The sequence below is a fragment of the Kogia breviceps genome, chromosome 12 (assembly GCF_026419965.1).
Source record: "Kogia breviceps isolate mKogBre1 chromosome 12, mKogBre1 haplotype 1, whole genome shotgun sequence".
NCBI lineage: Eukaryota > Metazoa > Chordata > Mammalia > Artiodactyla > Physeteridae > Kogia > Kogia breviceps.
In genome coordinates, this window is record NC_081321.1 from 89,021,781 (window position 1) to 89,045,562 (window position 23,782).

Here is a 23,782-nt window from a genome sequence, read left to right on the forward strand (position 1 = left end):
AAGTGAGCTTTAAGTGCCTCCGGTTTCTAATCCTACCTCACATAAAGAACAGCGACTTTGAAATCAGAAAGGCTTCGATTGAATTTTTACCTCTGCTGTTTACTGGCTTTGTGTGATTAATCTCTTTTAACCTTTGTTTCCTTATCTATAAAATGGGATAATTCTTCACAGAGTGGCTGTGAGGATTAAATGAAATGACACTTGGTAAGCCCTCCAGTAAACAGCTCTCTTCCATTCCCCCACTGGATTGTCAGCACCAGAAATGCAAAGTGTGGTTTCTATTCATTTCCTACATTATCCATATGGGTTCCCCTTTCCTTCTCTTCTGCCCCAATTTCGCCCCATTGATGGGTTGCTTTAACTTAACCTATTGGGATTTATCTAGGTTTGGTACTCTTCACTGCCATTTCATTTAATTTGAAAGGGAAAACAGCCTAAAACTTAAAACAAGTGATACAACTTCTAGAGTTTCCTGTGTTCACTCTGTTTCTCTCTGGAAACATCTAAAGAGACAACATATTCCCTTTTTAAATCAAGGATTTAAAATTCTTCAAATTCTTGAATTCTGTACAAGCTCAGTTTGTGTTAACATTAAGGACACTAAATTTTCTTCTTACCGGTCTTATTTTATTAAAAAAAAATCTGGGTAAAGAAAATTTGCAAATAAAAAGGCAAAATTGACATTGATAGACAACAATTTTAATTAAATACAGGGGACAGTAACAATAAATGTAAAACATAAAATCCAATATGCAGGGAGGGGGGAACCCTAGAGAACTGAAGTGGCTGAAGGGATCTCCACTGATAACAACTGATACAAATCCGTATTTGAGAGTTTCTCATGCACCTCCTTAGAAGTATATGCCTCACTCTTGGCCCCAGAATCTCATAGACACAGGAACACACAACATGCACTCAAACATGAACACACATTCAAACATATACCCCTCCACACACATGGGAACACACACATCCCGACTGAGCTCTTTCACCCAGTTTGCCTCCCTCTACATCCATGAGGGCTTGAAAAGGAAAACTTCCAGCAATTCACAAGAGCTTTACAATTCCCATGTGTACCATCTTCCTGCTCTGGGTTTACAGGAGCTGTGCGATTAAGGGCCATTTACTTCCTGGAGTGGACTCCAAACAGGCAATCAAGGGGCTGGCTTCCTCCTCCACTGTCCACTTATCAGGTTCAAAGCTTCCCAACCATGGAAACTTGGCTGCTGCTTTAAGGATGTTTTATAGTTCAGGTCAGTGGAAATCAAAAGGAAACCCTAAAGAGGATGCAACAATGAAGATGATATCAAACTTGGGGCACCTGGAGCCATAGGGTGTCTGGGTTTGCCTGAGGGGTTGGGGAGACGTGGTTTCTTTACCATGTCCTACTGTGCAATACCCTTCCTAACCCCTGTCCCCCTTGTGAGTGCCTCAGACATAGGAACAGGCCAGTTTGGATTCTTGTCACCTTACGTGACTTAAGCAGTTATAGAAAGGGACATGGGGAGGGGAGAGGGAGTGCAGGGTAGTATATAGGATTGGAGAATTCTGTCAGAATCTTATGTTCACCTCCCCAAACCAAAAAGCCACAGAAAGGAAGAAACAAGGTATTCTGAAGTTTGTTAATAATGATTAACCAGGAAACAGCTCACAACAGATCCCTGAACCCAGAGGAGGGTCTTTGGTTCAGGCAAAAGTTTACTGACTGAGAGAATCAGAAGAGTAAGTCTAGTCTCAGATATGCCCTTTTCCAGCTACACAAGCCACTTCACCTCTCTGAATCTTACTTTCCTCATCTATGAAATGGGATTAATAATCCCAGCCTTACAAGTTGTCTTGTGGAACAAATGAAATACAGTGCACTAGTGCATCTTCTTGTAGTGTGGTGTGGATAAACTTGGCTTCAAGGGGAAATGAGACTTGCTCTGATGGTTTTTTTCTCCACTTTGACCTGATTTTTAAACTCAAGTGTAAGTGCTTTTCATTGTTAATTATGGGCTTTAAGAGCTAAACATCTTATTTATAAAATTCCACAGGCTGGGAAAAAACAAAGCAAAACAAAATGAAACGAAAAGTAAGCAAAATAGGAAGAGGCATATTTTACTATGAAAAGAAATGGGGGGCTTCCCTGGTGGCGCAGTGGTTGAGAATCCGCCTGCCGATGCAGGGGATACGGGTTCGTGCCCCGGTCCGGGAAGATCCCACATGCCGCGGAGCGGCTGGGCCCGTGAGCCATGGCCGCTGAGCCTGCGCATCTGGAGCCTGTGCCCCGCAACGGGAGAGGCCACGACAGTGAGAGGCCCGCATACCACAAAAAAACAAAACAAAAAAAAAAAAAAAAAAAAAAAAGAAATGGGGCAATTAATGTTGATAATTCTTACCTCAAGAACTTCAATATCTGAATTGACGAATGAGATTTTGAATGGGTTGGGCAAAGGAAATCCTTGCTGCAATTTTGCTGAAATATAGAACAAGATGTAAAATAATTGGGGATTGGCATGGAAGATTTAGTAAACCTTTTAGTAAGAGACTAACAAGAAACTTTTTGATAATTTATCTTTCCATTCTTCCTTGTTCTGTGTCTTCATTCTCTCTGATATGTCCCTAGCATTTCCCTGAAAGAATGGTTAATTATTGTGTGCTTAATAAAAATGCACCTGCAACTATGGGCATTTGGATGGCAGAAAAAATGCTGGCAACTTGTCCAATTTGTATTTTGAAAATACCTTAACTAGTGGGTCCTGAGGATATTTTGATCTCTCAAATATGCTGCAAAGCATATTTTAACCAAGCCAAACTCAAGATGCTACAGTTTGTGAACGATTGCAGTGTAGGGAGAAAGCCTAGGATTGTCACTCATTAAAACTGTCTGTCCAGATGGTGGTCTTTGCATAAGAACCACAGAGACACCTCCAGGGATCATCATCTCATTTCTGGTTGACCAGAAGGAGACTCTTGACTGCCTAAGGAGAGTGGTTTTAATCTCCTTAACTCAACCAGAGTTAGCCGTTCTTGCTGAGTCTGCAAGTAGAGTTGCTAACAAGGCCTGGACCTGGAATATCTAACTTCAAAACTGTATTGTTGATGGTACAAACTGTCAATTCTGGTGCTGGCCTCGATTCATAATAACACATTAGAAGTACAAGCTTCAGGATGGAAAGTCCCAGACAATCCCCAACACTTTGCCAATGTCAGTGTCACATTGTTTCCCAAGAATCCCTTACCGTTGGCCAGTGGGAGGACTCCGAAGTGGAGAATGGAGGACAGAATATTCTCAAACCTCAAGACCTAAAATGAAAGGGGAAACTGAATCAGTTGCCAAATCCGGGCATTTTGAAAGCACCATACCTTTGCACATGTACTCTCCCAGACTTTATCAGGACTGAAAGCAATAATTAGCATCTCCCCATAGAGATAGTCTAGCTTTCCAGACACTGAAAGCTATTTTGTGGGAAGCCATTCTACAGGGTTTCCTAATCTTTTTTCCTCTTTGAGGATGGACATTTCGGTTCCTCTCTACAGTAGATCATGGTGACAACAAACGCAGAGGAACCACATGGTGGCAGCAAACGTAGCAGCTTACATACTTATCAAGTAAGATAATCCTGAATGACTAATAGCTAATTCCAATTAGTAGTCTTCCATTAATTTATTGGGAACCCGGGCCACAGGAGTTTCCTTGTATTATATTATGCTCTATAGCTAATAGCACCACCAGAACATGCAATTTATCTTTAATAATCTTAGCAAACTGCTGGTTCCTGGGAAGATTTAGGTATTAAAAACAAATGCACTATGATGAACATCAGTTCATTCAGTGAATTTTTTTTTTTTTTTTTTTGGTACGCGGGCCTCTCACTGTTGTGGCCTCTCCCATTGCAGAGCACAGGCTCAGCGGCCATGGCTCACGGGCCCAGCCGCTCCGTAGCATGTGGGATCCTCCTGGACCGGGGTACGAACCCGTGTCCCCTGCATCGGCAGGTGGACTCTCAACCACTGCACCACCAGGAAAGCCCCATTCAGTGAATATTTTTTAAGCATCCTATATGCTTAGCAATAATAAGAACCTCTTTGAAGCTTAGCAAGGGTGGCTCTGAAGCAGATGTCCTAGGTTTATCTCTTGTTTTTACCACTTTACTGTATGATGTTGGGAAACATCTCTCTGTGCCTCAATTTCCTCAACTGTAAAATAAAGATGATAGTACTAATCTCAGAGGGTTGTTACCAGGATTAAACAAGTTAATATTATGTAAAATGCCCAGTATATACCATTGTCATTTTTCAGAGATGTCTACAAACACTGCCAAACTCCCCTGGAGGGGAAAATTGACCCTAGTTGAGAACCAGTGCTCTAGAACATAAGCGACATGAGGGTAGGGGCACCAATTAGTGATCTGGCTGATCTTCCTGAAACTTGGGGAGGGGGTTTTCCAAGTCGAATGTTGGGATGACCTCTTCCAGTCAGGAGGTCACCAGGCTAGACCCTCCTAAGAGGCACCTACACAACCTCCTAAAATTAGGCACCTTGACCTAATTTTAGGAGATGGGTAGATATCCTTTGAAGAGTAAACCTAATCATAGCCTAATAATTTATATAGAGCATCATCCTTTGGCAGTCTGAATCTTAAATTTAACTCTAGAGGATTATTTTATCCAAAAAATGAAATGTCTGTTTTTCTCCCAATATTACACAGTCTTAACAGTCTTTTGAGTTCTTTTGAAAGTCTTTTTGAATAGATAAAAGTAAACTGGAGAGTTTAATAGTTAACAGGCTTGGTGGATGAGTAGCTACATAAAGAATTTTAAAGTTAAAACCTACAATCAGAGGCAAAGAAAACAATCATCCAGCTACTATATAGGAAAATTCTCATTTTTCCCTGTATGGAGACTCTGAGATCTCTGATTCCTACCTCAATATTGCTGTGACTGGACTCTGGCAAAGAGAGGCGGAATCTGAAAACAAAACAAAGCAACAAAAACCAATGGGAAAAAGTTAAAGGAGGGAAGACTTAAAAACAACCGTATCGGAAGAAAGAAACAAAATGGAAAGGGAATTTTTTTTTCCTTTTAGTCAGTAAGCCGTTATTTAAAAAACCACACAAACTTGTAAGAACATAGTGTTCTAGTACATCTTTACCCCTATATTTGCTGCTTAAGAAGAAGAAAGAAAGCTTGGATTTGTAACCAGGATGGTTGCCCAAGTGCATTTGCTATATGAGATTTACTGTTGGCCACTTGGAATGCAGAACATTCTTAAGAAACAGTTTTTAGGTCTTCTTGCTCTGAACTAAACCTTATAACTTCCCCAAGTCAGGCCGGTCCCTTATTAATAAATATGACAGAGGTGGATGGACCTGGAGTCTGTCATACAGAGTGAAGTAAGTCAGAAGGATAAAAACAAATACCGTATGCTAACACATATATATGGAATCTAAAAAAAAAAAATGTCACGAAGAGATTAGTGGTAGGATGGGAATAAAACACAGACCTACTAGAGCGTGGACTTGAGGATATGGGGAGGGGGATGGGTAAGCTGTGACGATGTGAGAGAGTGGCAGGGACATATACACACTACCAAATGTAAATTAGATAGCTAGTGGGAAATAGCCGCATAGCACAGGGAGTTCACCTCTGTGCTTTGTGACCACCTAGAGGGGTGGGATAGAGGGTGACACAAGAGGGAAGAGATATGGGAACATATGTATATGTATAACTGATTCACTTTGTTGTAAAGGAGAAACTAACACACTATTGTAAAACAGTTATACTCAAATAAAGATGTTAAAAAAAACAAAAACAACAACAAAAAAAAAACAAAAGGTTACATTGCTCAGCAAAATAAATAAATAAATAAATAAATATGACAATGATGATGACGATGGTGGTAGTGCCACTGTAGGACGTGGACTATTCTAGGAGCTTGGTAAACATTCAAAAATTTAATCTTCATAATGACCCTGTAAGAAATGCTGCTATTACTGTCCCTTTGGCAGACAAGAAAACTGATGATCAGAGAGGGAAAGTAAATTTCCCAAGTCACAGAGTCAGCAATTGATGGGTGCAGGTGATAAATCTCACTCTATTTGACTCTTAAGTTCTATGCTCAGTCTAGGCCACACCCCTCTGAAGGAGGCATTACACGTCTAATTTTTTTAGCAGCTCAGTCAGAACACATAAGGGAAATGTTAGCTGGGATGGCTATCTGATGTGAAAGGCAGTAGAGTATAATTGTTAAAGAATAGGGACTCTGTAGAATGCCTGCATTTGAATCCCATTTCTGCCTCTCACTAAGTAGAATTACTTACTCTCTCTGGATCTTAGTTTTCTCATCTACAAAATATGAATAAGAATGGTACCTACCTTATAGGACTATAGTGAAGATTGAATGAAATAATGCACGTAAAATGCCTAGAACCGTGCCTAGCATATCCTTAGCACTCTATCAATGCTGTTATTATAACTAGGAGAAATGCTAACAGTTAGGCCAGCACATAATGCCCTTGATATTCTTTGTCAAATACCAACAGAAACTTTGCTATAGGTCCCATTAGCAGGGAGTCCCTCACCTCCCCAACACAGCCTGTCCTGATGCTTGATATTTTGTAATTTTCATGATAAAGCTAAAGGCCAACATTGCCTCTTTCCCCATTTTTCCAAGGACTGATCCACAGGTAGTCCTCCCAACATACACACTTGATGTTCAATGCAATAGTAGTAGTAATATGAAGCAATAGTAATCAATAGTAATAGTAATATGAAGAAATAGTAATCAATAGTAATAATAAAATGAAGCAATAGTAATCAATAGTAATAGTAATATGAAACAATAGTAATCAATAGACTTGTACTATGGAGCAATAGTAATCCACAGGGAGGATTCCTTCATTGTACACACGGGAAAACTGAGGTCCAAAGAGGGGAATATTAACGGCAGATTTGGGACTGGAACACAGATCTCTTGATGCCACCCCAAAGCTCCCTTCCATGATACGATGTTGACTCATCTTGTTTTCCCCATTTAGCTTCCTATGGCTCACTTTTGCCCAGGTCTAGAGTCTTACTTCTGCATCATCTCTCCAGGGGAACTCCCAGTCTTCAGTCTTGATTCTCTCCAATCCATCTTCCACACTATCCCCAGAGTGAGCTACATTACACGCATGCCTGACGAGGACATTCTCCTGCTCAACATTCTTTCCTGGTTCTGATAAAGTCCGAGTGATTCATACAGCACAGGAGGCTTCCTGTATCCTGACTCCCAGCTGCCTCTCTGTTCTCATCTTTCATTCTCTACCTTGAATTTTTTCTTATGGTTAGCAATCATTTAATGTATTAACATTTTCACTTATATACATACAAATTTTATATACAGGGAAAAATAGGTTCTGAGGACAAAACAGAATACTAGAGACAGGCAAGCAATCAGAAAAAAAGATCAACCTAGGGGAAAAAAGTGGAACTGCATCCCATGCTGGTGTCTACATAAACTTGGAAAGCAGAAGGATAGATCACACAGTTATCACAATTAATGCAGAAAATAAATGTGGGTCATTTTGTCTCAATGACAGGAACTTCTCCCATGATCCAGATCTTGGGTCCCGGTCTGGCCCATTTCATTAATGATGATCTGAAACACAATCACGGGTCTCTCCCTTCTCTTTACATCTAAGACCCTGAAGTTAACTCAAGGAATTAAAAGAACAGAGCTAAGAAACAAGCAGACTGGCATGTGTGCAATGTCAAAGGCCAACTAGTTAAAAGTACACATGGAAGTAAAATACTGACTAAACCTGAACAAGTTCCTTCCAACTCACCTAACTTCTTGATTTAGGATTACCTAAGTGTTGGCATCTACGAGAGTTGGGGCCAGGGAAATGAAATATCTCAGCCCATCTTTATACCGAGTATGCATTTCCTCTCAGGATCAAGTCACTAGTGACACTGAACTTCCAGACTCAACTATAGTTGCCCAGTGGAGCTGGCCCCGCTGGGGACAGGGACTGGAGATGCGGGGGAATACATGTGCCCAAGCTTCAGTCCATAGCTCTCCCCCTTCTGTCAGAGGGAAGCCAGGGGAACACAGGGAGACCATCTGCTTCAAGGGCATTTCACTGAAATAACTCAGTATCTGTGGTTCCAGTAACTCCAAGTTCAAAATTAATACCCTGATGTAACATTAAAAACTGAGTTTAGTATTTTGTAAGTAAAGCATACCGCTCAAATAGATTACCATCTGAACAAAACCATTCTTATTACATACGATGTAAAGTAACTAAAGTAACATTTTTAACCATCAAAACCAGTGTTGTCACACATCACATCTGGCAACTTTCCACCATGTCAAACATCCAAAGAGATGACAGCCAAGTATACTTCTTTTCAGCTGGAAACAGACTCTCCAGTGTCAACAAGTGCAACAGAATTGACTACGAAAACAGACCTGTGGTCACCACAAAGTTCATTTGGCATCTGGTTTCATACGGAGATAGATCTATTTAAGTCTGCCTTAGAGGTGGAGTGCGTTGATCAGTGGAACAAAAGACTATGTATGTAACTGGCCACATAGAATACAAACAGAATTTGTGCTACTAGGAGTGTATTTTATGGAAAATAGGGCCACATGGAATATAGGGGCAGAGGCCTTCAATGTGCTAAACTGCCTTTGTAAAAGTACATTTTTTAAAGCATGCAGGACAGAAAGATGGAATAATTGAAGTTTTAAAATTTACATAAATAAAGAAATAAGAAATAACAGAAATGCACGACTCTCAGTTTTCCAGAGCTTCACACATAGTTGGGGCTCAAATTAAATGGTTCAAGCTTCTCTGGAACGTTTGAGTCAAGAATAAAAACAAGGCCGGTGTCCTGGTCAGGTGGAGTAATACCTTGTGCAGGTCATTCACGTCCTTAGGCGGCAATTCCCATCTGTAACCTGAGCCTCCCCCACCACGCCACCACCGGGGCTGCACGCACGCCAGTGCCTGGGGACGGCCACAGCGCCCCAGCCCTGCACAGAACAGGAAGTGGGCTCTTTAACAGCCTTGCCACAGAAGGGTGGGAAAGAGGATCCTCAGTGCAGCCCAATCCCCTGAAACAGTAACACTGTAACTATGGCTCTCATTCCACTTTGCTCACCATTCTCTTAATAGTACTTTCTCAACTAGTAGAAAAATAAGCTATAAGTAGGCTGAAGTGACAATAAAAATAGTCAAAGCAAACACTAAAAACATGATGCCTCTGAATAAAGCAAACCTACCTCCACACACACGTTTGCAATTGTTTTGCCTTGTTCAAGTTTTAAATGATAAAGCCCTAAAACGCTGAGACTCAAGTCTACTCCTAATTTGAGATGTTTTCCAAGGATCGCTACAAAAACCAAACTAGTAAAAATAAAACGAAAAGGCATCGTTTTAAAGGGGGGGGATCTGCCATCCCGCCCATCATCCTGAGCAGTCAGCTTTGCTGGAAGCCCGCGGAGCCCCAGAGGCTGTGGGCATATCACACAGCTGCCTCAGGAAGGTTCCAGCCTACAACTCCTGAAGTAACATTCAGCCAGTTCTGGTCTGAGGTTTCAAAGTCTGGCATTAAAACAAAACAGCTGCAGTTCTTCTTGCCCTAATCACTCACACACTCATACATCACCATGTTACAGGTGTAACACTAAAATAAACGATCCCTTAAGCACTAAGGCCTAACTCTAAAAGGAAAATGGCCTTTCCAAACAGGTGTGTTCAAATAAGGTATTCTGAGAGTGCCATTAAAAACTCCTAGAATGAGCCAGTGCCCCCAAATAGTCCACGTTTTAGCTAAACAGCAGTCCAAAGCCTTCTCTGTGGTACTTATATGGATCAGTTGTAAGTATGATGTCACTACTTTCAAAAGAACTACTAGGGCTTCCCTGGTGGCGCAGTGGTTGAGAGTCCGCCTGTCGATGCAGGGGACACGGGTTCATGTCCTGGTTCGGGAAGATCCCACATGCCGCGGAGCAGCTAGGCCCGTGAGCCATGGCCGCTGAGCCTGCGCGTCCGGGAGCCTGTGCTCCGTGACAGGAGAGGCCACAACAGTGAGAGGCCTGCGTACCACAAAACAAAACAAAACAAAAAATAGAACTACTAAAACTATTATTAAAAACATTTATAACAAACAGAAATGCCCTGCAAAGTAGGGCATTGCACACAGGGTATAAGAAGCTATGCATATCCAGGTTCCAAGGACTCTAGAAGACCCAGAACAGAGACCCTAAGGCCATGCCTGTGGCGGCTGCAGCCAGCATGCCCAGCGCCAGGTCACTGTCATTGTCTTAATACCGCTCACGAATGATGACTTGGTTGGCAGGCTGCTGTCCATAAAGTCCTGCATATGGGTACTGATAGGGTACAGCATAAGCCTGCCTGTTTACAGCATAGAAAACTTGAGTTCCTGGCGGGTATGCACCACTGTATGGACCATAGCCATATGCCTGCTCAGGGGTTGGTGCAGCATAGGCTGTGTAAGGAGGTGGGGAGGAAGCCATGGCAGTCTCATCATACATGACTTCTGAGCCAACATAAGCTGTGTTTGACCTGGAATCCTGAAGTGTAAATTTCCAGGCCAAACAATCATCTGTGCTTTCTGCACAAAGACTGATGGTTTTCCCATCTCGGCAAACAATCTGCAGCAGCCTTTTGCCTTCCCATCTGGAGGCTGAATATCCTGACACTCATGTCCCATGCGGATGTTGATGCAGTCCACTGGCATGTGCACCTTATCCTCTACACTCTGCCGAGTTTGGTCATCATAATAGGTCAGGTGACCATCTGACCACAGGTCAAACCAATTCTTCCAGCGCTTCAAAATAGTACCCTGTCTCAGCAACCATCCACTCCTCACAAACGCCGTCTTTTCACCTGCAAAGCCTCTGGCCACAGCCGTGCACCAAAGCAGGGCGGGAGCGCAAGGTCACTGCCGGGCTCCGACTGCCTCACGCCCTCTACCTTGAACTTTATACTCAGTAACTCCGAACTGCTTAGCGCTATGCTGTCTTTTTCATCAGGTACTATATACCTGAGTTTAAAGTATATTGGCTTCAAAACACATACCAAAAAATCCTGAAAAATTAAAATTAATAAATGTCTACAACACGTAACATTATGGCCACTAGTCACGTTAACTCAACCCGACTCATAGTTAAATATAAATTATATTTACTGTGGAATGCATTTGAATGTGTGCAATATATTTTGGGATGAAGTCTCCAAAAATTAGAGTGGGTAAGGCCATAAAGATCCTAAAACGACCTTGAGGTGTTTCCTTGCATATTCCAGGATATTTCTGGCCTCCATGCTTTTTGCTCATGTGGCTCCCTCTTTCTAGAATTGCCCTTCTCCTTTCTCTTTGGCTGGTTAACTCCTTTTACTTGCTTAAGATTTCACTCAGGTGTGACCTCTTCCGGGAATCTTTCTGTTACTTCATTTAAGGAGTAGATATTCACAGAAGAGGTAAGTTTGCTTATTATCAGCCAATATCACGTTAGCATGAATTAGGTTTTGAGATTTATTCAGAGTGACAGCTAAGAGTAAAAACCAGAAAGACTGTTAATTCTGACAAGGATCAGAAATGGTATCTGAGGCACTGTGGCTCAAATTGATCTTAGTGGAAAGTGAGGACCAGAATCATTGGGGCATCTTTGAAGGAAGTAAGCTGAGTAGTTGAACAAACATTTGCAGGCACTGCTGGGGAAATGTGGGTGCCTCCCCCTGGTCACCCTGCCTCTTACAATGGGCAATCTAGAGCAATTTAGAAATCAGGTCTACATAAAATGGAACACACTTGTGAGTTTCCTTTCTTTTCTTTCATCACAACCCTAAGCCATGATTGGTTATCTCAGGACCACCTGAGCTTCCCGCAAACCAACTATCCTTTCCTACTAGGGCCGTATGACTTTTATCTATTTACTAGTCTCTAGGCATACTTACTAGGTTAGTTTACTAGGAGACAAGTCTCACTAGCTGCAGAGAAACAGGTGGAGCAAAGAGCCAACTCTTCCTGTCCAGGTTCTGAAAAACACACAAGCTCAACTCAGACCACTAGGTGGCGAACAACTTCACCCCTTTGACATTTTATCCTTCACCTGGCACCTAACCTGTTAACTTAAAGCCCTGCTACTAGCAGCTAATTTTTATTACAGAACCACAGAGTAACTGGGGAGAAAGGGAGCTCAAATAGGTTTACCTTGCAGGCATATAAAAGTATAGCTTATTTTTAAAGTTTTGGAGAAGGTTTACTGCTCTGATTGAAAACCAGAGCTAAAGTGCAAACTTTTAAGCATGGCAAAAAGCCCTTCATAATCTGAGTCAATACAGCAACTATAACATAATGAAGGCCGAGTGGACCAAAGCACAGGCATTCACAATGCCATTCCTCCAACCCTGTGGCCATGGCAGACATTGAAAATCAATCCTTGCACTCAATCCCCTATGATTGCTTTTCTCTTTGCCCTGTGACTATAAACTCCTTGTGGGTTGAGATACAGTCTTAATCCCCTCTGTATTCGTGGGATTGAGTCCAGAGCATGGCACACTTAGCGCTTAGTGTTCATTCATTCACTCATTGATTCTTCCAGCAGATATCTATTGAATACCCAGTATATATCAGCTCTGGGACAGGTACCAGAGATACAAGTGTGAGAAAAACCAAACACACTCACTGCTCCATGTAGCTTACAGCCTAGTGGGAAGGCAGACATTAACCAAATAACTGCACTGATGAACGTTTAACTACAGGTTAGATCAATAGTCTGAAGGAAAGAAATATGTTCATTTGTTCATTGAAGCAAATGACAAAGGAATCTGATCTAACTTGGTGGACACACAAAGGTTTCCAAGAAAGGGCTGTGTCCTTGAACTGACATATGAAGGATGAGCAGGATTAAAAAGGCAAAATGGGGAAGGAAGAGTGGAGGGGTCTGGGCAGAGGCCAAAGGCCCAGTGGAGGGAACAGAGAGCTATGGAGAGAGCACAGTGAGACGATGCTAGACAGACAGACAGCGGCTGACCGGGCTGGGTTTCTCAGGTCATGTTGGAATTTTGATGTTTACCTGAAAAGGAATCTGTGGCAGGTTTCTAAGAAGGGGGAGGATGTCAGTGTTTTGTAAAGATCACTCTGGCTGCAGTATGGAGAAAAGATTGGCAGGCTGAGAGGTTCCCAGATGCTTCTTCTATGCTTGGTAATGTGCTAGGCAATGTGAAGAATTTTATTTATGTCTATATTTATGAGGGATGGGGAGAAACTTTATGTACAGGAAGCAATTAGAGAACAATACAAAGCAGCCTGTATCCAGGTGCTCTTTTGTGGGTTTACACACCACTTGTTGCAGGAATTCTGAGAAGGTGTGAAAAGGTGATGAGACCAGCGAGGGTTTTGTGTGTGTGTGTGTGTGTGTGTGTGTGTGTGTGTGTGTAATATGGGGGGGGGACAATGGAAATAAATTGCCCTTTGAGAGAAGCACTCTGTATACTACCATATACAGGCACCCTACCCTGTCCATTAGCATGTGGTACATATATCAATGGAATATTACTCAGCCATATAAAGGAATGAAATTGGGTCATTTGTAGAGACGTGGATGGACCTAGAGACTGTCATACAGAGTGAAGTAAGTCAGAAAGAGAAAAACCAATATCATATATTAACACATATATGTGAAATCTAGAAAAATGGCATAGATGATATTATTTGCAAAGCAGAAATAGAGACAAAGACATAGAGAACAAAGTATGGATACCAAGGGGGAAGAGGGGTGGGATGAATTGGGAGATTGGGATTGACATATATACACTACTGATACCATGTATAAAATAGATAACTAATGAGAACCTACTGTATAGCACAGGAAACTCTATACAATGCTCTGTGGTGACCTAAATGGGAAGGAAATCCATAAAAGAGGGGATATATGTATACGTATAGCTGATTCACTTTGCTGTACAGTAGAAACTAATACAATATTGTAAAGCAACTATACTCCAATAAAAATTAATTTTAAAAAACCTGAGTGTTACCCTCACCAGGCTGTGCACCTGGAAGGTAGAAACCATTGTTCTTCTCTCAACCCTTTGTATCAAGAACAGTGCAGAGCACGTAATAGGTGCTCGATAAATTATCATTGAATGGATGTATGGATAAACAAGCAGATAAAGGATGGGTGGGAAAGTATCTATTAGAATTGAGGTCACCTTGAGGGTGAAGCACCTAAAGAAAAACGTTCATTTAGGGAGCTATGGGAGGTAAGACTGGCTGGCTGGAAAGGTAGGACCAGACATTGAAGAGCTTGAAAACCCTAGGCTGTAGATTTAATCCAATGATGAAAAGTTTTGAGGGGAGGAATGTGTTGAGCTCACTCCAGAATTAAAGGACCCTCTTAATGAGGCAGAGTTCCCCAGTATTTTAACTCCATTGCCTTCTGCAGTCTAGAAATTCCCCAAGTGAGTCTGGGAGAAAGGTAAGAAGTCATTCAGGGTTCTACCTCCGACAGGGGCTCCCCACTGTGGCCTTCCTCTACCCTGGCCTCAACAGTAGTTCAGAGGGAGGATGGAGATGGAGATCAGCCCAGTTGCCAAGACTGAGCTCTGCTGGCCTGTCCGAGCACCGTTCCAACAGAAACTGAATCCATTCTTCCCAGACTTGTTTTCCTTTCTATCTCTCACCAGATGGCTCACGCTGGGAAATGTTTGTCTCCCCAACTGTGAGAAGTGGAGTTGGGTGGTGATACTATCTGCTTGTAGTCAGCTATATTTGCATTCTCTGACAGTGTTGCATGGGAGGGGTTGCAGGGCAGGTAGCTAGGGGGTGTGTGTGTCTGTGTGTGTGTGTGGTAGTGGGGTGGGGTGCAGTTTGGGAGTATCCAAATCCTCAATCATGGGAATGTAAAAAAAAATGTTTCAAGCTCTAAATGGTTGAACAATAATGTGCATTTGATTGCCTTGAGCTTTGCATGCGATTAAGAAAAAGGGTTAGAATTAAGTCATGTGTATGAAGACCATCAAAAGGAAAGTGTTATTTAATTTGGTCCCTGAATTAGTCTCAAAAATGTCTACATGGACATTTGGATTGAAGTTACCTCCAAACAGAACTGTTTGGAACAAAAGCCTCAAATATAGAAAGAGCTGTAAGAGTCTGGTTTATGGGCCGACTCCACAGCTTTTAAGACCCTCCTGACTTGTCATGTCTCTTGGGACTAATTTCTCCCTCTTACTTGGCCAAACTTTGATCCTAGAATAAGGAAAGAGAATAAAGCACTACTAGTAGCAGTAATGGATGTTTCTTCAGCACTGATTATGGGCTGGGTGCTGTGCTTTTCATACATTCTCATCTCTACCAATACAACATTCTACACAGGGGCTCTATTTTGCTGAGGAGGAAACAGATACTTAGAGAGGTTAGTTAACTTGCTCAAGGTCACACAGCTAGCAAATGGCTGAGGTAGAATTCAAATTGAGACATGCTTGACTCCAGAGCCTGTGCTTTTAATTGGACATACACAAAAAGGTCAAGCTTATTACTAGTACTCCCAGCTTTCGCTTTCTTTTTTCTTTCCTTCACTCAGTTCCTTAATGCAATGAGAAAAGGGCTGTGTGCTTTTTCCATTTCAGGACACACAATGCCAGTGTCTTCTTTTTTTTCTATCAATACTTAACATTGAGAAAGGACATCCTGTTTCACTTTAACCTGACTCCATGCTTCTGGCTTTCTCCTCTAGGCAAAGGTATTTATTTTATAAGTTGTAGGTCTAAGTCTCATTTTCTAAGACTTAGCTATTCACCACATCAAAGGCAGTACAATGTAGTAAGTAAACAAACACTCATGGCGTTGAAGACTCACTCTTCAAGGTTCAAGTTCTAGCTCTGCCATTCAATAGCTCTGTGACTTGCATAAAAAATTACTAATAAATAGAAAGCTCAGCTCAATAGAGTCTGGAGACCAGCAGGGGGAGCTCTCACACCCTGTGACCGACAGCAGAGCCCAACAGGAAGAAGGAAGCCTCCTCTTGTTTCCTGGCAAGGACTTAGCTAAAGAAAAGCCATGGACTCTTTGTTTACTACAGCCCTCCCAACTTCCTTTTCCCTCTATAAAAGGGTTCTCCTTCCCTTGCCGCGTGGGGACTTGCACAGGGCTCACCATGGTTATAGACCCAAAACTGCAGTTCTCCGTTCATCCCGAATACATACATCTTTCCTGGGGAGAAATATTCGGCAGTCCATTTATTTTGGTCAACACTTGAGTAAGTTATTTGACCTCTATAAGCTGAAAATGGGGATAATAAGCTACCTCCAGGATTAGTCATTCAATCTACAGACATTTATGGAGCGCTGTGCCGGATCCTGGAGATGCAGGGCTGTGAGGTTTAAATAAAGTAATATATGTGTGGTGCTTGGTACAGGACCAGCAGATAGTAAAGGCTCAATGATAAAGTGTGGTTATAAATGGTAGAACAAAAGGCAATTTCTCTAATGGCCATCACTGGACGGGAGACAGGGGAGTGAGGTGTTTTCTGAAGAGAGCTCTTGGAATGATCTTGTATAATTGAGCCCTTCCTTCCCCTAGCTGAGGCCAGTCCCCATAATTTTAGATAATAGCCAGAGCCATCATTTTTTTTTAACACTTAACATGCACTTTACGTGTATTAACTCATGTACTCCTCACAACAACTCCCTGAAGTAGGTTTTATTGTATCATTTTATAGAGGAGAAAATGTAGGCCCAGAGAGATTAAGAAACTTGCCTGAGATCCCACAGCTAATGATCCGGGCTGGGACCTGAACCAGCTAGTCTGATTCTAAAGCCCATGATCTCCCCACCTCTCTAAACTCACCACCCTGAATTCACCTCTGATTTCTGCATCTCGTGTCTAGGTAGCCAGCCCTGAGCAGCTCCAGAGAGAGACGCCCTCAGACAGGGGACAGTTAGGAAGGCTGTGGTGTTCTGGGGAGATGTATTCGGAGACCCTGTGTTCCCTGGCTCTCTTCAGGGGCGTTTCACCGATCCCCATCCACTTTACACCTCTTCCTGCTGTGTCTCGATGATGTCACTTAAGACCAAACCAGCTCACCCTGAAAAGCAGCTCTGTGGAGCCCGGGAGCAGAGGCATTGGCTGCTGTGGCCCATGTGGGAGGCGGGGCTACTGCTCTTGCTGCCAAAGGCTAAGGCTGCTCTCTCAGCACAGCCTCTGCTCCTTTGTGGTCTTGCTTCTGGGTCTGACTGCCTGAGGCCTGAGTGATGCCAGGCCCACCTGTTTTGCCCCTAGTCTGCTCGCTGCCTGAGGTTTGCTATAGTACCTGCTGCAGGAGCCCCACTCAGACTCAGTGCACGTGACCTGCACAGTGCTCAGAAGAGCTCTGTGCTCGGTTTAACGCTCTGCCATCTCCATCTTGAAATTCTTCATAATTTTTGAACAGGGGGTCTGCACTTTCATTTTGCACCAAGCCTCACAAATTATGTAGGTGGTCTTGTTCAGACCCTACTAAGGCCTCAGGGTGCAGGAAGCCTCCCCAGCAAGTGAATCTAAAGGAGATCCACAGGGGTGTTTGGAAGAGACTTCAAGCAGGCAGGAGTCCTAATTTCGGGTTTGTGTTCACAAGGTCAAAGAAGGCTTGTGGACCGCTGGAAGCTGGAGAATGAATTCAAACATTCCTTTGGATGATGTGAATTTAGCAGGTTACCATCAGTTTTCCCAGCTACTCCCATAAATAAACATAATGCCCACTGTACATGCAGTTTCTTACTGGTAGAATGTTGGAGGTGAGGGTCAACCCCAATTAAAACAGAGAAGCAAACTTGGTCTCTGTAACTTAAGATCTTTCCTACCTGCCTGCCACAGCCTGAAGTCCCTTTCTTATTAAATCCTTCCTTCAGATCCTGCCAGAAAACCAGAACCCCGCTCAAGTGCAAATGTTTCTTCCTTCTCAGAGCTTGCTGCCTCAATTAGCAGCCCTGCCTGCACACTCCCCCATCACTTCAGATTCCCAGCTCCCCTTTCCTCAGCCCTCTCCTCTCAGTCTTCACATAGAGGCCTCACGGTCCTGCGGCTCAGGCAAACCGCCTTCCAAATTCTCTCCTTTCTCTCGGCCTAGCTCAGATACCACCAGCTCTTCACCTTTGGTCCTTTCCCTCCTCATCTCCTGCTCTCTGGCTTCCATCCTCTCAACCATTAAAACTGCCATCTCAAACATCACCCATCAAGGTTCAGAGTTTCATCAGCTTTGACCCTCTAGAAACAGGGCCACATTATAAATTCTGGTAGCCTGAAGCCTTCAGGAGCCCTTCCTCCATAAAAAACATTAAGAATTATCTTCGAAGACTATGTTGTTATAAAGAAAAGTATAATCCAGTCTGGATTGTATTCATTTAAAAATTCTTATTTTAAAATACATTAAAACATTTTCATGGTTCCCTGAAGTCTCATAGGCTCTGGGCACTGTGCCTTTAGAATTTAATGGAGAAATTAGTCCTTCTTTGAAGGCCTGGGTAAAGTTGAGGAGAAAGCCTTCATGAAGTCTTTTATTTCTGGGAAGCCATATTACTTTTTGCTTTTATTGGGAAAACAACACAGTTATAAAGAAGATTTTGAGGAAACCACCGACTCGTAATCTCATAGTCTAACACAGCCCTTCATTTGTAATTCACTTCCTTATCCAGATGGAAAGCTATTTTACATGGTTGACTGCTGTGTTTATGCAGTTCTGTATTCTGCTTATTCCGTTTCATATTATTTTATTGAAAACATTTTCCATGTTTCTACAATAGTCTTCCTAACCATCAGTTTGACTTACGGTGATTGACTTACTTTTTCTCTCTGTTGGTTTCGCAATCTTTTCAGAGGAGGATTTCTTTGTCTGTTCTGTTGCTTCCTTTGTGTCCTCTCGTGGATTTCGTCCGGGCCATCTGATTATTCTGTCCATCCTCCCCTGCCTCCCTCTGCCCCAGGTAGTCTGATTCATGGCTTCAACTATGGGCTTTATTGGGCTGAGGAGAACGGGCTTTAGCGTTCAATGATCTGTGTACATGACCTACTCAAGCCCTTTCACACCGCATGGTTTGTGTTTGAGAGCCAGCCAGGCCGTGGGGCATGGTCTTGTTAAATTCTACACTTTAGGAAAGGGATCAGAGTGTCAGAGCCTGAAGGTAACTCCGAGATGATTTTGTCCAACTTCATTATTTTACAGATAAGGAAACTGAGATTCAAAGAGGTTAACAGACTTGATCATGGTTCTGGAACTAGGGAGCAGGGATTTGAAACTTCATTCCTTGACCCCAAAGTTTCATGGTCTTTCTTCAATAGCATCCAGTCTAAATTTGTTGAAGAGGAACTTTTAAACTGCTGTACCATTAGAATGAGAATCTACATTGTGGAATTAAATTTACAATAATTTTGTTGCCAAATTTATCTGAATATTGTCTAATGGGAAGAAAAAAGAAAATCTTCATAACATAATTTGCAGTCAGGTCCATATTTTGAAATTCTCTGGACTATTATAGGAGAAATGTTTAAGTGATTCATGTTCTTTTGAATGTAACTTCACCTGTTTTGTTACTGTTCACTTGCCTCTAAGGTCTGTTGATTCACTTGTTACTACCATCCAACAGTCACATCAACTGAGCTTACCTGTTCAGAGATAAAGAGCAGATCAATCTTTGTCCCAAAATAGCCAGGGCAATATTGGCACTAGCAACCTGCAGAGAACAAAAGCGTACATTAGTCAGATGAGTGAATTTATCCATTTTGGCCAAGAATATCATTACCTATAGTAGAAACATAAACTTAACTTTCACTCTCATCTCAAGAAATATTGGAAATAAATAGCTCTGAAATATTGTCTTGCAGGTAGGGAAACTAACTACAAAGACTTTTTGTTTGAAGATCTCCTTTAAATTATTTTTCCTTTTCTTCTAATCTCTCCTTTGTGTGTGGGGAGGGCAGTGGGGGGAGAGAGAGGGAGAGAGAGACATCTCACTTAGGTTCATTGTTCAGTCATTTTCTCTCAGATTGCATTTGGCCTCCATCTACTCAAATAAACTTGAATTCCACCTTGAGTGACTTATTTCAAGAAAAAAATAAATTTGGTTATCCATGTAACGGAAGCAGAGGGAAGGGCACACAGAACGTGGAGAAGCAGGGAGAGCTATTTTACAATGTTTGGGGGTATGAGCACTGGCCTCCCATACCTACCCCCACCCCACTCTCAACCCTGTCCGCTCTCCTAATGGATGGATCATATCCCATCCCTCCAAACATTTAGTAGACACTGCTGGTCAGCGGTCTACTGCAGGAACAGGACTGGTATCCGTAGGCTGCCCTCCTGTCCCCGCAGACTTACAAAGTCCATGGAAACGATGGTTTCCGTAGTCGAGTTCTTGGACTGGGTGAGTATCACGAAGGAGGCAGGGATGTCTAGGGTGAAGTTACCCGGTAATAAATTGACCACGGGAGGCTGTGTTGCCAAGACCTGTACCATGAAGGGCTGGGACAAGATGTACAGCTCTGCAATCTGCCCACATTCAGGGAAAGAAACAGAGATTGGGAGTCGTGAGTTGAAGAGGGGAAATCACAAATTTGGGGTGGCCTGTGGTGATTAAATCTTACATTGTACAGTTAGAACAGAAAAAAGCTCTTTAATAATTATACCAATAACAACAAGATGATAATAATAACAGCTGGCATTTATTGAACACATACTGTGTGTCAGGCACCATGTCAGGGCTTTCAGTATTATTGCATCTAATCTCCACAAAATCCCTCTGAGGCAGGTTCTATCGGAATTCCCATTGCACAACTAAAGAACGTGAGTCTCAGAGAGGTTAAGTAATTTTCTCAAGGTTCCAGATGAGTAAGTTATAGAACTGGGATTCAAATCTAGGTCTGTCTGACTCAGGATCCTTGCTCTAAACCCAGGATGCTACACGAGCATCTCTCTGTCCTCCAGGGCAAACCTGAGCCTTTCAATATACTGTGTCCAATACTCAGATCCCATGACAGCATGATATTAATAGTTGTTTTACTAAAGTCACAATGTGGCATGATTCCTTCCTTGCCCATTTAAGCTAATTATTTAAAGTGTGGTGGAACCTTATGGAAGGGACAAATAATTTATTCTGTGTACAATGTCTTTCCTAGTAACTTGTACTGTTCAGTTAATATTTGTGGATATTTGATTAAAAGGAAAACTCTTAAGAATGGAAATATGGATGCAAGCTTGGACCAGAAAGGAACATAAAGAACCAAAAAGTCTTCCGGAAGTAATTTCAGTGGAACCAAATACACCATTAAGGAGTCAAACCCTGAGCACTCACCCAAGAGAGCATGTTGCCAAAGCCTTGAGAGTTGTGAATCAAATGGTTGAAAATCTGGAAAATGAAGACCATCATGTCACTGTAAGGTTTTTACCTGGGTTGTATTTTCAGGGAAAATGCAGCATTCCCTATAATTTTTATGAATCATGAAGCTGTTGCACCAAAAATGCCTAGTGTTTGAAGGTGACTGATTATTTTATAGCCCAACCACAGGAAATCTGAGGCCCAGAGAAGTAAAGTGATTTGTCCTAGGTCACACAGGAAGTTACATTGCTTTTGAGTAAGGGCCTTTTAACCTTAGGAACACAGTGTATATCATATGGGTATGATCCATGTGTAAACATTTTACAGTGGTTAACAATGTCTTGTGTTACTGTCCTCTTTTTCAGAGGTTACTGAGACATACGATGCATATGTAATTTATCTTCATGTATGAATGGTTTTCAAGTCTTAAGCTAGAAGTGTCTAATTCTCAGTACTGTATGGCAGCTGGTGTTGCCACCAGCATTTTGAACACAAGATTTATAATTATTTGTATAATTAAGGCCTAGAGAATGAAAAGATACATAAGGGATGCTCAATAAAAGTTGTTAGTTGACTGGTCGGAGAGAGAGTTCTCTTTATAAAAGGGAGGAGCATGACAAAGAGTATCAATGAATATCTGTGCTGTTTACTTGTCATCGTAGATGTCAGCTGTAATTACTAACAGGAGAAATCTTTATGTTGGCATAACACAAATAATAAAATAATAATGATGATGATGATAGTCAACACTTATAGAGCACGTAGTCTGTGCTAGGCATTGGTCTGAACGCTTTATGTATATTTAAACCTCTTTAATGCCCACAGCAACCCTATGAGTATGGCACATTATTATTCCCATTTTCCAAATGATGAAAATCTGTCACAGAGAAGATAAGTACATTGAAATTACCAAATTTTCATAGGTATTTGTCACAGGTAATAAGTAGTGGAGGGGCTTCTTGGTATCACTGAAGATCAGTTTAGAAGAACAGTGGCCCAGTATCATAAAAAGCTGAAATTAGCAGAACTGGAAACCCAACAACTCCCCAACTAGTATCAACATTCATTCCACAATCCCTTCATTCATTGTCCTGCTAGGAGTGATAGTGTCTGCAAAGGCCCAGGAGTAGAAACTATGACATAAAAACCCCCATAATGGGACACTTATAACGAGATTAAATGTTGGTGTCGATTGTCATCTCCTCACCTCTTCTGTGGTGAGAGTGACGTTGAAAGCCCCAGCTGTAAAATAAGCATAGGACGCAGATTTAAAGAAATACTCGGAGATTCCAATGTAGATCATAGAGTCACTGTGTTCCGGGAGCACAAAAGGGACTGATGAGAAGGGTGGATCTGTGAGGTTTTCCAGGGGGTAGAATACGCCCTGTGGGGAAACAGAGGGAAAGACCAGTGTTATCAGGGGAAGACTTGAATGTGCAGGACTAAAGAAGGTGGACCCACTCAAGTCAGAATAAGGAATATTCCAGAAACTCAGTAGGGATGAAAAAAGCACGAGTCCTCTGACTCTTTGACTGGGGACTATGTTTCAGAGCTCTGATGACTTCTTGAGCATATGTGAGTGTGTCTGTCCACCCTGGGGTGTAATCCAGTGAGAAGTTCCCTGTTAGTCCTCTTCTCAGAGAAGGGAAGGCAGGTGAATGTAGCTGGAGGGGACAGCTCTGAATGGTTCCTGAAGTGTCATGTAGAGACGTCAAACTTTTGACCTTCAAAATCCGTGACTTCAGAGCATCTGGGGCATCACAGAAAGACTCAGAAGGACCCAGGATTCTAAAAGGCTCAAAGCATTTTTGTGGTATTTTTACTGCTGCCTTCATAAGCTATAGGCTGTTATTACAAAATGGTGTCTTGTGTAATATTTAACTGTTTTGAATGACTCTAATTGAAACATAAGCCAACATACATTAAAAAAAAGACACCAATGGGGGCTTCCCTGGTGGCGCAGTGGTTAAGAATCCGCCTGCCAATGCAGGAGACACTGGTTCGAGCCCTGGTCCGGGAAGATCTCACATGCCGCGGAGCAACTAAGCCTGCGTGCCACAACTACGGAGCCTGCGCTCTAGAGCCTTCGAGCCACAACTACTGAGCCCACGTGCCACAGCTACTGAAGCTCGCGTGCCTAGAGCCCATGCTCCGCAACAAGAGAAGCCACCACAATGAGAAGCCTGTGCACCTCAACGAAGAGTAGCCCCCGCTCACCAAAATAAATAAATAAATAAATAAATTTTAAAAAATTAAAAATAAATTATATTAAGTTTGGGACAAAAGCACAGTTAATCACTTTTCCAGAACCAGCAAACACTATTATCATGTGTTAATGGCCCTGATAGAGTTCAGCAAGTCTAACTAACTGAGGAGTTAGATCGACTAACCTGAGAGCTAGGAATAGAACTATCAATATTTATAGTCTACTGATCTGT

General features: G+C 42.3%; 1 protein-coding gene and 1 pseudogene across 5 annotated transcripts in view; both read right to left on the minus strand.

Moving 5' to 3' along the window:
- Nucleotides 1-615: 615 nt before the first annotated feature.
- BPIFC (BPI fold containing family C) overlaps nt 616-23,782 on the minus strand; it is a 56,218-nt gene continuing 33,051 nt past the window's right edge. For all 5 annotated transcript variants that reach the window (XM_067010058.1, XM_059080393.2, XM_067010056.1 and 2 more), the window contains 8 exons: nt 22,552-22,728; nt 21,321-21,374; nt 20,348-20,518; nt 19,636-19,703; nt 4,911-4,953; nt 3,225-3,288; nt 2,382-2,458; nt 616-1,277 (listed from right to left, as the gene is read on the minus strand). In XM_067010058.1, the coding sequence (XP_066866159.1) occupies nt 1,155-1,277; nt 2,382-2,458; nt 3,225-3,288; nt 4,911-4,953; nt 19,636-19,703; nt 20,348-20,518; nt 21,321-21,374; nt 22,552-22,728 (777 nt within the window). In that variant the 3' untranslated portion in view covers nt 616-1,154. The remainder of the gene's footprint in view (nt 1,278-2,381; nt 2,459-3,224; nt 3,289-4,910; nt 4,954-19,635; nt 19,704-20,347; nt 20,519-21,320; nt 21,375-22,551; nt 22,729-23,782) is intronic.
- Nucleotides 10,214-10,749, minus strand: LOC136792219 (pleckstrin homology domain-containing family B member 2 pseudogene; annotated as a pseudogene).